Source organism: Saccharomyces paradoxus, chromosome VIII (genome assembly GCF_002079055.1).
Source record: "Saccharomyces paradoxus chromosome VIII, complete sequence".
Lineage (NCBI taxonomy): Eukaryota > Fungi > Ascomycota > Saccharomycetes > Saccharomycetales > Saccharomycetaceae > Saccharomyces > Saccharomyces paradoxus.
The window spans coordinates 498,077-511,359 of NC_047494.1; the positions used below are offsets into that span (position 1 = coordinate 498,077).

Genomic DNA, 13,283 nt, shown 5'->3' on the forward strand with positions numbered 1-13,283 from the left:
GTATGTATTTTCGTTTTATTTATACTCCAAAAAAAATAAATAACTGTTCATCAATTTCTAGTTTATCGCATTTTTAACCATCAGCTTATACTTTATTCTTCCATTATTCCATTGTATTTTGACATATTTATCCCTCATCTTTGTACAATTAGGGCTTGAGAGAATATTCCACTGTCATTTTCCCATGTTGGATCCGAAAGTAAAGGTTAACTGGCTCTGTTAGAAGATAAAAAAGAAATGTTATGTATAGTGGGGTAAGCTTAAATCGAAAGAAGGGTTAATTCGAATTTATGAGGGTTTGAATTATAATAGGGATGCCGTAATGTGTGGGCAGGGCTCATCGATGCGCATTACATGGATTTTCCGAAATTCTGAATTTTTTCTTTTGGACTATGAGCAAAAAGTGGACAGCTTTATTAAGCTTAACTGTCATCCCATCGAATGCGACAGAATTGAAAGTGCTTCCAGGATCTAAAACATTTGTCAAAAGTTTTACTAACACAATACAAGTATCCCTGGTTACATTATTTTCTTCCAACATTTTATCTAGGCTTACTGCTGCGTTTGGGTCATAAACTTAACTCGCTCATTAGAGGAACCTTCTGTCTTTCCAAGAAGACTGACAAGAGAGCAACGAAATCGCTGTATTATTAAAGGACTGTTATAGAAGTTTTTTTACTCTCTTTGTTTTCATTGTTTCTTATTCCTATTTTTTCGTTGCTTTCCTTTTGATAACCACTATGAGCTTTTCTACTATAAATAGCAACGTCAATAAAACAACCGGCGATAGCAATAATACCACCACCGAGAACAGTTCGACTGCAGACCTTTTAGGAATGGATTTGCTGCAGAACGGACCTCGACTGATGAACACGATGCAGCCAAACAACTCTTCTGACATGGTGCACATAAACAATAAGGCTAATAATGTTCAACAACCGGCTGGAAACGTAAATAGCAGTAGTGCTAATACAGGGGCAAAGGCTCCAGCAAACGAGTTTGTAAGGAAACTTTTCCGGATACTGGAAAACAACGAGTACCCCGACATCGTAACTTGGACTGAGAACGGCAAAAGCTTCGTCGTTTTGGACACAGGAAAGTTCACTACGCATATATTGCCTAATCATTTCAAACATTCGAACTTTGCTTCTTTTGTGAGGCAACTAAACAAGTACGACTTCCACAAGGTTAAGAGAAGCCCTGAGGAAAGACAAAGATGTAAGTACGGCGAACAAAGCTGGGAGTTTCAGCATCCGGAATTTAGAGTCCATTACGGTAAAGGTCTTGATAACATCAAAAGGAAAATCCCGGCGCAAAGGAAGGTTCTGTTGGACGAGTCTCAAAAGGCTCTTTTGCATTTCAATAGCGAAGGCACTAACCCAAACAACCCTTCGGGATCCCTCTTGAATGAATCCACTACAGAACTATTGTTAAGCAATACTGTAAGTAAAGATGCATTTGGAAATTTGAGAAGGCGAGTAGACAAGTTACAAAAGGAGTTGGATATGTCCAAAATGGAGAGTTACGCTACCAAAGTTGAACTACAGAAGTTAAACTCGAAATATAATACGGTCATCGAAAGTTTGATAACATTCAAGACTATAAATGAAAATTTACTCAACAACTTCAACACCCTATGTTCCACTTTGGCAAACAATGGTATTGAAGTTCCGATATTTGGCGACAACGGAAACCATAATCCAACTGGTAATACCAATAACCCGGCAACCACAACGGCTATCCATAGCAACCACAATACCAACAACGCTTCTCCAGCAGCATCTACAGTGTCCTTACAATTACCTAATTTACCCGATGAGAATAGCTTAACACCAAATGCTCAAGGTAACACAGTCACGCTACGAAAGGGTTTCCATGTACTGTTGGTGGAAGATGACGCAGTGTCCATACAGCTATGTTCAAAATTCTTACGGAAATATGGCTGTACTGTCCAAGTTGTCACCGATGGTCTTTCGGCTATCTCAACGTTGGAGAAGTTCAGGTATGATTTGGTTTTAATGGACATTGTTATGCCAAATCTAGACGGTGCCACAGCCACATCCATTGTGAGAAGTTTTGATAACGAGACTCCCATCATTGCCATGACCGGTAACATTATGAATCAAGATTTGATCACCTACTTGCAACATGGTATGAACGATATCTTGGCTAAGCCATTCACGAGGGATGATTTACATTCAATTTTAATACGTTACTTAAAGGACCGTATCCCTTTATGCGAACAGCAACTACCACCTCGTAACTCCTCACCACAAACACATTCGAACACTAATACTGCTAATTCAAATCCCAACACAATTAACGAACAGTCGTTAGCTATGCTACCACAAGATAATCCGTCAACTACTACCCCTGTTACTCCCGGTACTTCTATATCTTCTGCACAACATGTTCAACAAGGTCAACAAGAACAGCAGCATCAGCTTTTCCATGCTCAGCAACAGCAGCAGCAGCATCACAACGCCATTGCTAATGCTAGGTCAGAGGTACCCATACCGAATTTGGAACATGAAATCAACACTGTACCACATTCGTCAATGGGTTCCACCCCCCAATTACCACAATCTACGCTTCAAGAAAACCAGTTATCATAATTTTTGGCTAATAATCTTGCGCGTATGAATTGACGGAGGACATTCTGTATTTCTGATGGTTGTCAAATTCTCTTTATATTTATTATGTGATCTTCCAGGATTATCATTTTTTTTGGTTCAATGTTTTACCCCTTCAGTTATTTTCAGTTATCTACATCAAAATCTATGGATTTTATTTCTATCTGCCGCTTTGAAATTCACTCTCATTTCTTTTCCTTGTTATCTTATGTTTACTATATATATATATAGCGAAAAACAATAACAAACAATAACAGACACAATACTTTATTATACGTTTTGTCTCTTATCTTTCCTCCACTGCAACTGAAACGTTTGAGTCAAATCTAACTGAAGTTTTTCTTACATTACCTTGTGTATCAACCGTTTCTGGTATGTCCAATTCAAATTCTTTTCCGTTTTTAAGTATCTCCTTTAAATCAGGTTGGGCTTCCCTCATAGAAGATTTACGATTGCCAGTTGATTTTTTGGAACCGTCTTCACCACTGTCATTGGAATCAACTTTTTCTACAGTTAAATTAGCATCCGCGTTCTTTTTCTCCAAATTTGGGACTCTTTCGAAGGTAGACAGCTCATTTTGACAGCGGTCACATTGGCATAAGAATCCCCAGTTAACTCTTAATTCTCTACGCCTCAACCGGACCCCATGTAAAGGATTAACGTACGTAATACGTATTTCTTCGCCCTTCTTTACTGATTTTCTTGCATGTAACTTCAGTTCCTCATGTTCCTCAACTTGCTCGATATAGGCATTTGGTTCACAATCGTGATTTATAAAAGAGATCCAATGATATATCTGGCCATTATATTGATTGATATTGAACGTCCCGATCATGATCAAAAATTTTTCCAAATCTACTTCTTCAGAAGCTTTTGGAAATGCGCCGCAAAATAATTCATAACACTTCTCCCAAACAGTCTCGTCATCAATATTCTTCTCGACGCCCTTTTTGGCGCCATTATCAGATCCCTCTTCAGTATGTACAGTTGTACCGTTCATTAGATTGAACGTACTGCCGATACCGCTGGCGTCTCTTAATTTAATTCTTTCCCTTTGTGAGACACTTGCCAATTTTTCCCATTGCTCTTTCACCTCTCCTGCCGTATCTAAAAGCATGGATCCATATATAAGACCAACGGAAAAGGCAGCAGTAAAACAATATTTCTCACAATAGTTAACGAATCTTTTCCAATTACCTGCATGAAGAATATCTATTCTATTTGATCTCCATGAATGGTATAGGAGCTCATGTAACGATGCATGTGCTTTTTTACATTTTTCACTGCACCAAATTGCCTTACAGACTTCACAATCCAAATAATGGACCATGATTTTGTGCTGGGTCAAATCGTATAGCGCCTTACCACATCGAGCACATGCCTTTCCATTAGATATGAAAAAAAGCTTGTCCAATGGTGGAACATACACGATGGGTTTATTTTCCTTTAGGATGATTTGGCCCTTGGAAAAATCCTTTTTTGCGAAAAGGCCCCTACCATGTTCGTCATCAATAAATTTTACTTCAACCTTGGTGTCAGAATCTAGGGCTTTAGGGAAATGTATGCTATCTTTATATAGTGACACGGTCTCTAGATCTGTGTCGTAAAGATGGTGCTCATTCAAAATTTTCCGAAAACGAGAGGCACTCAATTTCCACGTTCGATTTCTCTCTTCAATTCTGTCATAAAGATGCCGAATCGTAGCATCTTCAGTCCCGGGCTCTTCTTTCCATAGCAAAACTACGTCATCACAGATCTCTTCCTCGGTGGGAATTACCTTTCGAGAATCAGAGCCATTTTCTGTACCATCATTTACTGCAGATTGATCACTATCATTTAGGGTTCCTATCTTGATAGTCAATGTCATTTTTGTGCCGCTTTTAGTTGTTTCGTATCAGTGCACGCTTGGATATTTACCTATTTAGCTTCTATTGTTTTATGGACAAGTTCCCCATGATTATGATATCAAGAAAGAAAATGAAAAAGAAAAATAATACGAAAAAAAAAAATCACGAAGTTGAATCAAGAAAATCACGGAAAGGAACGTTTTACTGCTAAAATATGTTATTATCGTTACTATTCGACAAGAATGTATCTTTTTAAGTAAGACGGTGGGACACCATAGCAGGAAATTCGAAAAATACTTAACAAACAAGTAATCACCTGAAAGCCAATACGGAAAGACTTGCAAACTATACTATTTTTCAAGACAAAGAAGGATGCCGTATGCTTGGCTACCTTTAATGAGATCCGTGCCATCGCAGTTCTCAATAATATACAATCTCCTCGAGAGGCTTTTTAGGTAGAAATTATCTACCTAAAATGCGATAAGCCACGAGGACGTCATGAGCTCGACCGAATACCTCTCATCGGTGATGAAGCTTGCAAAGTGACCGTTCATACCAGCTCACTAAATTTCTTTGTTGTCCTTAAAAGTAAACCACTTAGCACAAATTTAGTGCCATCTCTTTTCTGCGTCCGTCAATTAGAAGAATGTCCTTGCGAGCAGTAAACATATTGGTAAAATGCATCTTGACAGACCCTCCCAGGCGTTAACTACATAATATGTTTCTTCAAGCTGAACTGTAAAGTATGAGTGTTGACGCTAGATAACTACCGCGTAAACCGTTGATTGAATGACCTGATTAATAGAATACAGGCCCTTAATGTTTCTTCGTGAAGATTTCATGCCCATTGCCGCCATTATTACTGATTAATTGGCCCTCCACCTACCTCAAAAACTTATCTGATCTATATTGTATTATTATGACTCAAAATTCTATTATGTTTGCCGGTACCGGCCTTTATGCTTTGAAAAAAAAAACATCTGAAAAAAATGGCACTATAAAGAGAGCTAGTGGTAACTACTACATATTCCCATGAATAACCACCCTTATAAACGAAAATCGGCTAGAAATTTAACATACTAAATATGTTACAAAGACATTCTTTGAAATTGGGGAAATTCTCCATCAGAACTCTCGCCACTGGTGCTCCATTGGATGCATCTAAATTAAAAATCACCAGAAACCCAAATCCATCCAAGCCAAGACCAAATGAGGAATTAGTGTTTGGCCAAACATTCACCGATCACATGTTGACCATTCCTTGGTCAGCCAAAGAAGGGTGGGGTACTCCACACATCAAACCTTATGGTAATCTTTCTCTCGACCCATCTGCTTGTGTGTTCCATTATGCATTTGAGTTATTTGAGGGTTTGAAAGCCTACAGAACTCCTCAAAATACCATCACTATGTTCCGTCCGGATAAGAACATGACTCGTATGAACAAGTCGGCCGCTAGAATTTGTTTACCAACCTTCGAATCTGAGGAATTAATCAAGCTTACCGGTAAATTAATCGAGCAAGATAAGCACTTGGTTCCTCAAGGAAATGGTTACTCATTATACATTAGACCAACAATGATTGGTACATCCAAAGGTTTAGGTGTTGGTACTCCTTCCGAGGCTCTTCTTTACGTTATCACATCTCCAGTTGGTCCTTATTACAAGACTGGTTTCAAAGCTGTACGTCTTGAAGCGACAGACTATGCTACAAGAGCTTGGCCAGGTGGTGTTGGTGACAAGAAGTTGGGTGCTAACTATGCCCCATGCATTTTACCTCAATTACAAGCTGCCGAAAGAGGATACCAACAAAACCTATGGCTGTTCGGACCAGAAAAGAACATCACTGAGGTCGGTACCATGAACGTGTTCTTCGTATTCCTCAACAAAGTTACTGGGAAGAAAGAGTTGGTTACTGCTCCATTGGACGGTACTATTTTAGAAGGTGTTACCAGAGACTCTGTCTTAACTTTGGCTCGTGACAAACTAGATCCTCAAGAGTGGGACATCAACGAACGTTATTACACCATTACTGAGGTCGCTACTAGGGCACAACAAGGTGAGCTACTGGAAGCCTTTGGTTCCGGTACTGCTGCTGTCGTCTCCCCTATCAAGGAAATCGGCTGGAACAACGAAGATATCCATGTTCCATTATTGCCTGGTGAACAATGTGGTGCATTGACCAAGCAAGTCGCCCAATGGATTGCTGATATTCAATACGGTAGAGTCAATTATGGCAACTGGTCCAAGACTGTTGCCGACTTGAATTAATGATAAATGAAGGCGAAATCCCAAAAAAAAAAAACAATTTCTGTATTTCTCTCACTTTATTCACGTAGATACATACTTTACAATTCCTATTAGATTTATTTATTATTTAAGAAATACTGGATTATTACTATGGCCCATACTAGTCGTCACGGAGCTTCTTACGTTCTTTGGGATTTTCCATCCGACGACTTGGTACATTGTTGAATTTCGTAGAGATAGCTTCGTAATTTAATTACCAAGAGATCACTGAACTTTGAATATAAAAGAAAATGCGGCAAGACCCCAAGACAGTTGTTTGTGCAAAAAATAATATAATGCAGCTCTGGATGGTTTCGAAAGGTAAAATTCTTGCGTGGTTCAGAGGAAATGCAAGTACAGTATGGGATAATAGTATACCTTCCATCACGGTGACCTACTGGTTCAGGCATGAAAGGATGATTTATCTTCCCTCCATCCTCATTGGTATAAAATTGGTCCATATTTCTGACTTAGACGATATCACTGGCAGTGTTCAACAAACACAGCAACGAAAAGCTCCGTGACGGAAAGTTCTCCATGATCTATATTTAGCAGTCTACTTAGCGGCCGAAGGAACATACCTAAGCGACACGAACCAAAGGAGCAAGTCGAAGTCAACCCTTTGACACTCAAAATATCTTTAAAACCGGTCATTTGTGAGGGAAGCAATTCAGATGCCTAAGACTAGTTATTTGGATAAAAATTTCAAATCTACTCACTACAATAATGTGCGACCTTCTTACCCCTTATCTTTAGTCAATGAGGTAATGAAATTTCATAAAGGCCCCTGCAAAACCTTGGTTGATATTGGATGCGGCACAGGAAAGGCAACTTTTCTCTTCGAGCCCTATTTTGAGGAAGTCACTGGCGTTGATCCCTCTTCTGCCATGCTTTCCATTGCTGAGAAGGAAAAAAACGAACTTAGATTAAATAACAAGATTAAATTTGTTAATGCAGTTGGTGAGGACTTATCCAGCATTCATCCAGGAACGGTGGATATGGTTATTTGTGCAGAGGCCGTCCATTGGTGTAATTTGGAAAAACTATTCCAGCAAGTTTCCTCTACATTACGAAGTGATGGAACTTTTGCATTCTGGTTTTATATTCAGCCAGAATTTGTGGACTTTGCCCCAGAAGCCTTAGATGTATACTACAAATATGGATGGGGCAAGGATTACATGGGCAAATATTTGGACGACAACCAGCGGGAAGTTTTGTTGAATTACGGTGGTGAAAAACTACGTTCTTTGTTATCGGACCGATTTAAAGATATTGAAATAACAATTTACAGTCCTTCGGACGCAAAAGCATCAACAGTAACTGCTGAAAACAGTCAGTTTCTTTGGAGGACAACCACTACTCTAAATCAATTTAGAGAGTTTGTGAAAAGCTGGAGTTTATACTCTTCTTGGACCAGAGATAATCCCTCTAAACCGGATATTGCGGATATATTCGTTGACGAGTTGAAGAAGGTCTGTTATTGTGAAAACTTGGATGTGCCTTTGAAAGTAGAGTGGTCAACGTTTTATTACTTATGTAGGAAAAGAGGATAAGATTTACCAGAATAAAATGAAATATGTAAAAACTCATCTTGTTTTTTTCAAAACGTCTTAGATGTTAATAAATATAAAATGACGAAGAAATAGATAATTGTTGGGATTCCATTGTTACTAAAAGCTATAATATTAGGTATATAGAATATACTAGAAGTTCTCCTCGAGGATATAGGAATCCACAAAAGGGAATCGATAGTTCTACATAGTGTTATTATTTTATCTTCTTTCTTTTTATATGTTGTCATTCATTATCCTATTACATTATCAATCCTTGCATTTCAGCTTCCATTAGATTGGATGACTGTTTCTCAATCTTTATGCCATCCTCTTGCACCGCATATTAAAATATACTATTAAATAGATGATATTAGAATTTCATTCCAACATCATAATAGAAAATTTAATTATACAAAAAAATAAGGCGACATTACAAATATAAACATGTAAACTCAGTATCTATATCTCAAAGCGATATTGAGTCTTAGAAGTGTATACCTCACCACGCTTCAAAAGAACGCAGTCTCTCCATCCATCACGGTTGATAGCATCGACATATCTGCCTTGTTCAACGGCAAACCCAGATCTCGGCGTGAATTCACCACATAGATTGTCACCTGTGTAAAATAGGACCATTGGTTCTGTTGTCGAAACCTCCAACGAGAGACGTGATAATGGATGATGAGCCTTGAAAACAGGGACCAACTTGTTTACACTCACTGAGTCTGTTGTCTTCAAGTCCTTATTTGCATCAACAATGAAACCGTAGTCATAAATTGGGCCGTCATCCTGAAGAACGGTAGGTTTGGGGGAGTCAAAAGTAGCAATTTTTCTTTGGATGATTTTGCCGGTCGGGATTAGTGCTCCTTCGCTGACTTCCAATGATTTATCTGAGCAAAGTCTAACTTCCGTACCGCTGATGGATTTTTTATCCATACTTTTATTTAGATTAAAGTATGTGTGGTTGGTCATGTTGATAGGAGTGGCTTCTCCACTAATCAGTTTTGCCTCATATTCCAGGTCCAAGGTCATGTCAACAACATTCAACGTGTACTTAAGTGTGACTGCTAGATCCCCTGGAAATTCATTAGGCTGTGTGTGGTCATCCAACAACGAGAATTCAACGATATAAAGGTTCTCGAGAGGATTTTCAACTCGGGATGCCTTATATTTCTTGAGATGGAAAGAGCTGATACTACTATGGTTAGTGTTTCCACAGTTGTTCAAAGTCAACTGATGGGGACCGTCCTCCAAACTAAAGACACCCCTGTAAATACGATTTGCATAACGACCAACGGTGGCACCAATATAGTTGTAGCCGTCCGATATATAATCTTGAATTTTGGGGTATCCTAGGACAATCGATTGGTTGTTCACCTTTAAGTCAAGCAAAGTAGCGCCAAGTTCTGAAATTGTGGCTTGAAACCTTCCTTGATCACCAATTGTGATAACTTCGTATTCATTACCGCTGTTATCTTTTGTCATTATCATTTATTGTGCCTTTTAATTGAATTTACTTACTGCAGATCATATAATATTGCCAACCGAGTTCCAGAAACTTCGCAATATGTTCTGAATTTATATTCAGAGCGGCTAACATGGACGCGTATACTTACTTAAAACGGGAAGGAGTTATTTTTACCTCTTCTTCGAGGGATTCCGCTAGTAATTAACTGTCTGAAAACATTTCAGCTATAAGGTCATATTATCACGTAAGGTATGTAACATCTGTACGACAGCAGCGCCCGAGAATTTCTCCGTAGCGGAATTTTCTGCGAGAATTTCTTCGTCGTGCAAAGATGTGCCACTTAACGCTCGTAGCGCAAATTTCCCCTTCCCCGCCCCCACCTGCATTTATCCGGTTACGAAAATGTCAATCGTTTAGACATATGAGCAGAAAAAACTATTTCAAAGATGTTGGACAAAGCGAATTTAGTGATTGTTCAGACTCGCCATGTAATGTGCAAGTTCGGGGTATCAGTAACCCTGGCATGTTTAAATGCAAATCCCAAAAGTGATATGTAACTTTATAATCTCATTGAACGCGGTGGCATGTTGATGAAGTCCAACTTCCTGCTTTTCAGTCGTCTTTAACCAGATATCAGACTTCGCATAACTATATTTTCATGATGATATACAAATGCTGTAGCAGTTACACATGTCAACGATAGTGGCAAGTTATGAAAGGAAGAAAAGAAGTTTGTTTTCAGTTGAAAGCCGATTTCAGAACTCAATTTGTTACCTCGGTTCAAATGGTGACTTGTGATCATTTTATGCTGTCAAATGACGTAGAGTTCTCTTAGGGTTCAATGGAATATTGACAATTTACAAAATGGTTCCTTCTCATTCAAATTTTTGTACGCAAGAAGTTGAAAGATAATGGCGGTAGCGTGTCAGGTTTGCTTGCAATTCTTAAAATTTCATGGAAATCACTCTCCAATATGGCATGTTTATTCGATCTTCATTTAATTACGAAAAAAAAAGGCTTTTAGAAAGAACAAAGCCTTGTGCATGAGAGACTGGTAATGTTGGACTACAAGCTGAATGGACCGTTATATATTTTCATCCCAATTAGTCAACATTAAATGTTGTAGAAAATCAATATAATGTGATCCGTGACGTATTCTTTTGGTATTCTGCTTCTTCGTCTTGCGCTGTGTACTCTTTGAGCAACTCGCATATTCTTTCTTTCTCTTTTTTTCTGTTTACGAGATTGTGCTGGACTTTTTCATCGAGTAAAAACTAAAGAAATGATTTGATCATAACAATAGAAACTTCGCAACGAAATTAACTACATGAGTTTCGGTGATTTACTCCAATGTATAATCTTTGTACTTTACAGAGACCAACACTTATTTTTGAAGTAAATATCCTATTAAGAGTGTTTTCAGGTAGCATTATACCCCTCTTCACGGTAACCTCGTCCTCCTCCTATGCGTCATTATCAACTGATATCTAATTGCAGCACATAATAATTACGGAAAAAACAATCGAATGTTAGCTGTATCCTTACATGTCCACTTTCAGGCTGTTTTCATTTTTGTTCATGATAACAACGCAATGCATTTCACCGCTCCTATAACTGCTGTAATATCTTTTAGGACGTCCAAATGTTCTTATTTTAGGCAAATCAGGTAGGTTGAGAGTCCTTCGTACAGAGGTCTGGGAATAATTACATGGCCACCCATCTCTTGTTTCCTCGATTAGTATTGGTCTGAATGGTTCTTATTCACAATGGGAGGCACGATCTATATCAAAAAAATGCGAAGTAGCTGTAATTTTTATTGCTAATGTATTGTCAATGACACCGGTTTTCTTGCTGATTCGTTGCTCGATTTTTCCCATTTTTAGTGCACAAAACATATCTTTACGGGTACTCCATTAGCGTATTCGTTGAGGAATCTCATACAAAATCTGCCACGAAATTAGTAAAAAGAAAATTCGTAGTTTATATGTTTTGAAGTGGTGTCTTTATTATAGCCCGTACACTGAGAGGAGCGCCCACTAAGTGGACATATCTTCAACTTTCATTTGAAACAGGACTTTAGAGGAAACCCTGGATCATTAAATTACTATCCAATGTGGAAAGAACCCAAAATAATTTTCAAGTTATGACTGATATCAATAGTTTAGCAAGAAACCAATGCCATAGGAAAAAAAATTCTTCAAAATTTGGAATTATATCCAGAAATGAGCCATGTTCAAACCACAGATCTCGAAATTAATCGATTCCTATCAAGAGTATACTCAAACCTACAATGTCTACTGATATAGCAATATTCGAGCCAGCAAAGACCGAAACAAGCATTTACTTTGTCTTTATTTCAATAAACCTTCATGAGTATATCAAAAGCAGTTGTTTCGACTAGACTAGGACAAAAGGATGCCATATCTTAAACTGAAAATGCGGAAAAATCTATAAACAACCGATATTTGCTCCCTTTTAACTCCGCAAAAGAAAATTCTTTTAAACTTTTTGTTAATTTCAATACGCTGCAAAAAGTGATATTACTCGCCAGTAACTTCAGTTACATCATTGCTATACTTTGAAAATTCACGAAAAAAAATTTGGTTAGACATTCCTAGCTCGTTATGTCATCAGGCAGAATAGACAAATGAAACCATCATTACACTGAAAAAGGACCTCTTGTGGCTGCTTTTCGGATCAAACATTTAAATGGGTTAAACAATAATCACATCTTTCATTCATAAAACTCTTCAACAACATCGTGTGTTTAGTAGGGAATATCCATCTAGTTGGATTGAAAATGTGATCCTTTATTGTAAGAGTTGAATCAACGCACCACCTTTATTGACAGGTTCCCTCGGAAATTGCCAGGAGATCGTAGGGTCGAGCCCTTCGCACGTTTCTCATCATACGCCGTTTGCACATGAGTACTGAACGACAGGAAGATAAGACATCACTTTATTTAACTTTTAAAACGCACGCCAGCGCGTCATATGAATAAAATAGGGGAAAATGCGATAATAAAACTTTTTTTTATGCAAAATACTAGTCTTTCATACATTGTTCGCCTATGGCTACAGGTTAGGGGTCATATTTTTGGAAATGCAGTCGCAGCGAAAGCATAAGCCCTAATATATTACGGGAGGTTTAATCTGTAATATGCTTTTATTTCTAAAAAATTGAGGATGTTGTGCCTTCCTCAACCTTGGAGTTATATTGAAGGAATTCTCAAGCCGATTTTAAGTTCATCCGGTCACTTTCTCATGATTTGTTTGGGCATGATTATTTTTAACTCACCGCTTGTGTTCCGTTTTTGACCGAAACCTTCTTTTACGGAGAAAAACCTTATTAAAGTTATGAAAAATTCTCTTCCGGCAGAATTTCATGCAGGGTCGGACTTCTAGATTCTCACGCGATTATTTCACGTTACAATTTTCTTTCCTTTTTCCTTTGGCGTAGCAAAAAAAGTAATATGTCATTACGTCCAAAAAAACCTA

At 38.1% G+C, this 13,283-nt stretch overlaps 5 protein-coding genes across 5 annotated transcripts; 3 read left to right on the top strand and 2 right to left on the bottom strand.

The window, feature by feature from the left end:
- Positions 1–740: 740 nt before the first annotated feature.
- On the top strand, positions 741–2,615 carry SKN7 (kinase-regulated stress-responsive transcription factor SKN7; the record flags this gene model as incomplete). The annotated part of the gene is made up of 1 exon (XM_033910984.1): positions 741–2,615. One exon carries the CDS (start codon positions 741–743, stop codon positions 2,613–2,615), a length of 1,875 nt encoding a protein of 624 aa, XP_033766875.1.
- A 304-nt stretch (positions 2,616–2,919) lies between these two features.
- SET5 (S-adenosylmethionine-dependent methyltransferase) lies at positions 2,920–4,500 on the bottom strand (the record flags this gene model as incomplete). The annotated part of the gene is made up of 1 exon (XM_033910985.1): positions 2,920–4,500. One exon carries the CDS (start codon positions 4,498–4,500, stop codon positions 2,920–2,922), a length of 1,581 nt encoding a protein of 526 aa, XP_033766876.1.
- Positions 4,501–5,565: 1,065 nt separating this feature from the next.
- Positions 5,566–6,747, top strand: BAT1 (branched-chain-amino-acid transaminase BAT1; the record flags this gene model as incomplete). Its single annotated transcript, XM_033910986.1, has 1 exon — positions 5,566–6,747. One exon carries the CDS (start codon positions 5,566–5,568, stop codon positions 6,745–6,747), a length of 1,182 nt encoding a protein of 393 aa, XP_033766877.1.
- A 692-nt stretch (positions 6,748–7,439) lies between these two features.
- Positions 7,440–8,318, top strand: CRG1 (S-adenosylmethionine-dependent methyltransferase; the record flags this gene model as incomplete). The annotated part of the gene is made up of 1 exon (XM_033910987.1): positions 7,440–8,318. The coding sequence occupies one exon, from the start codon at positions 7,440–7,442 to the stop codon at positions 8,316–8,318; it is 879 nt and encodes a 292-aa protein (XP_033766878.1).
- A 459-nt stretch (positions 8,319–8,777) lies between these two features.
- SPAR_H02520 (aldose 1-epimerase superfamily protein) lies at positions 8,778–9,803 on the bottom strand (the record flags this gene model as incomplete). Its single annotated transcript, XM_033910988.1, has 1 exon — positions 8,778–9,803. One exon carries the CDS (start codon positions 9,801–9,803, stop codon positions 8,778–8,780), a length of 1,026 nt encoding a protein of 341 aa, XP_033766879.1.
- Positions 9,804–13,283: the final 3,480 nt, after the last annotated feature.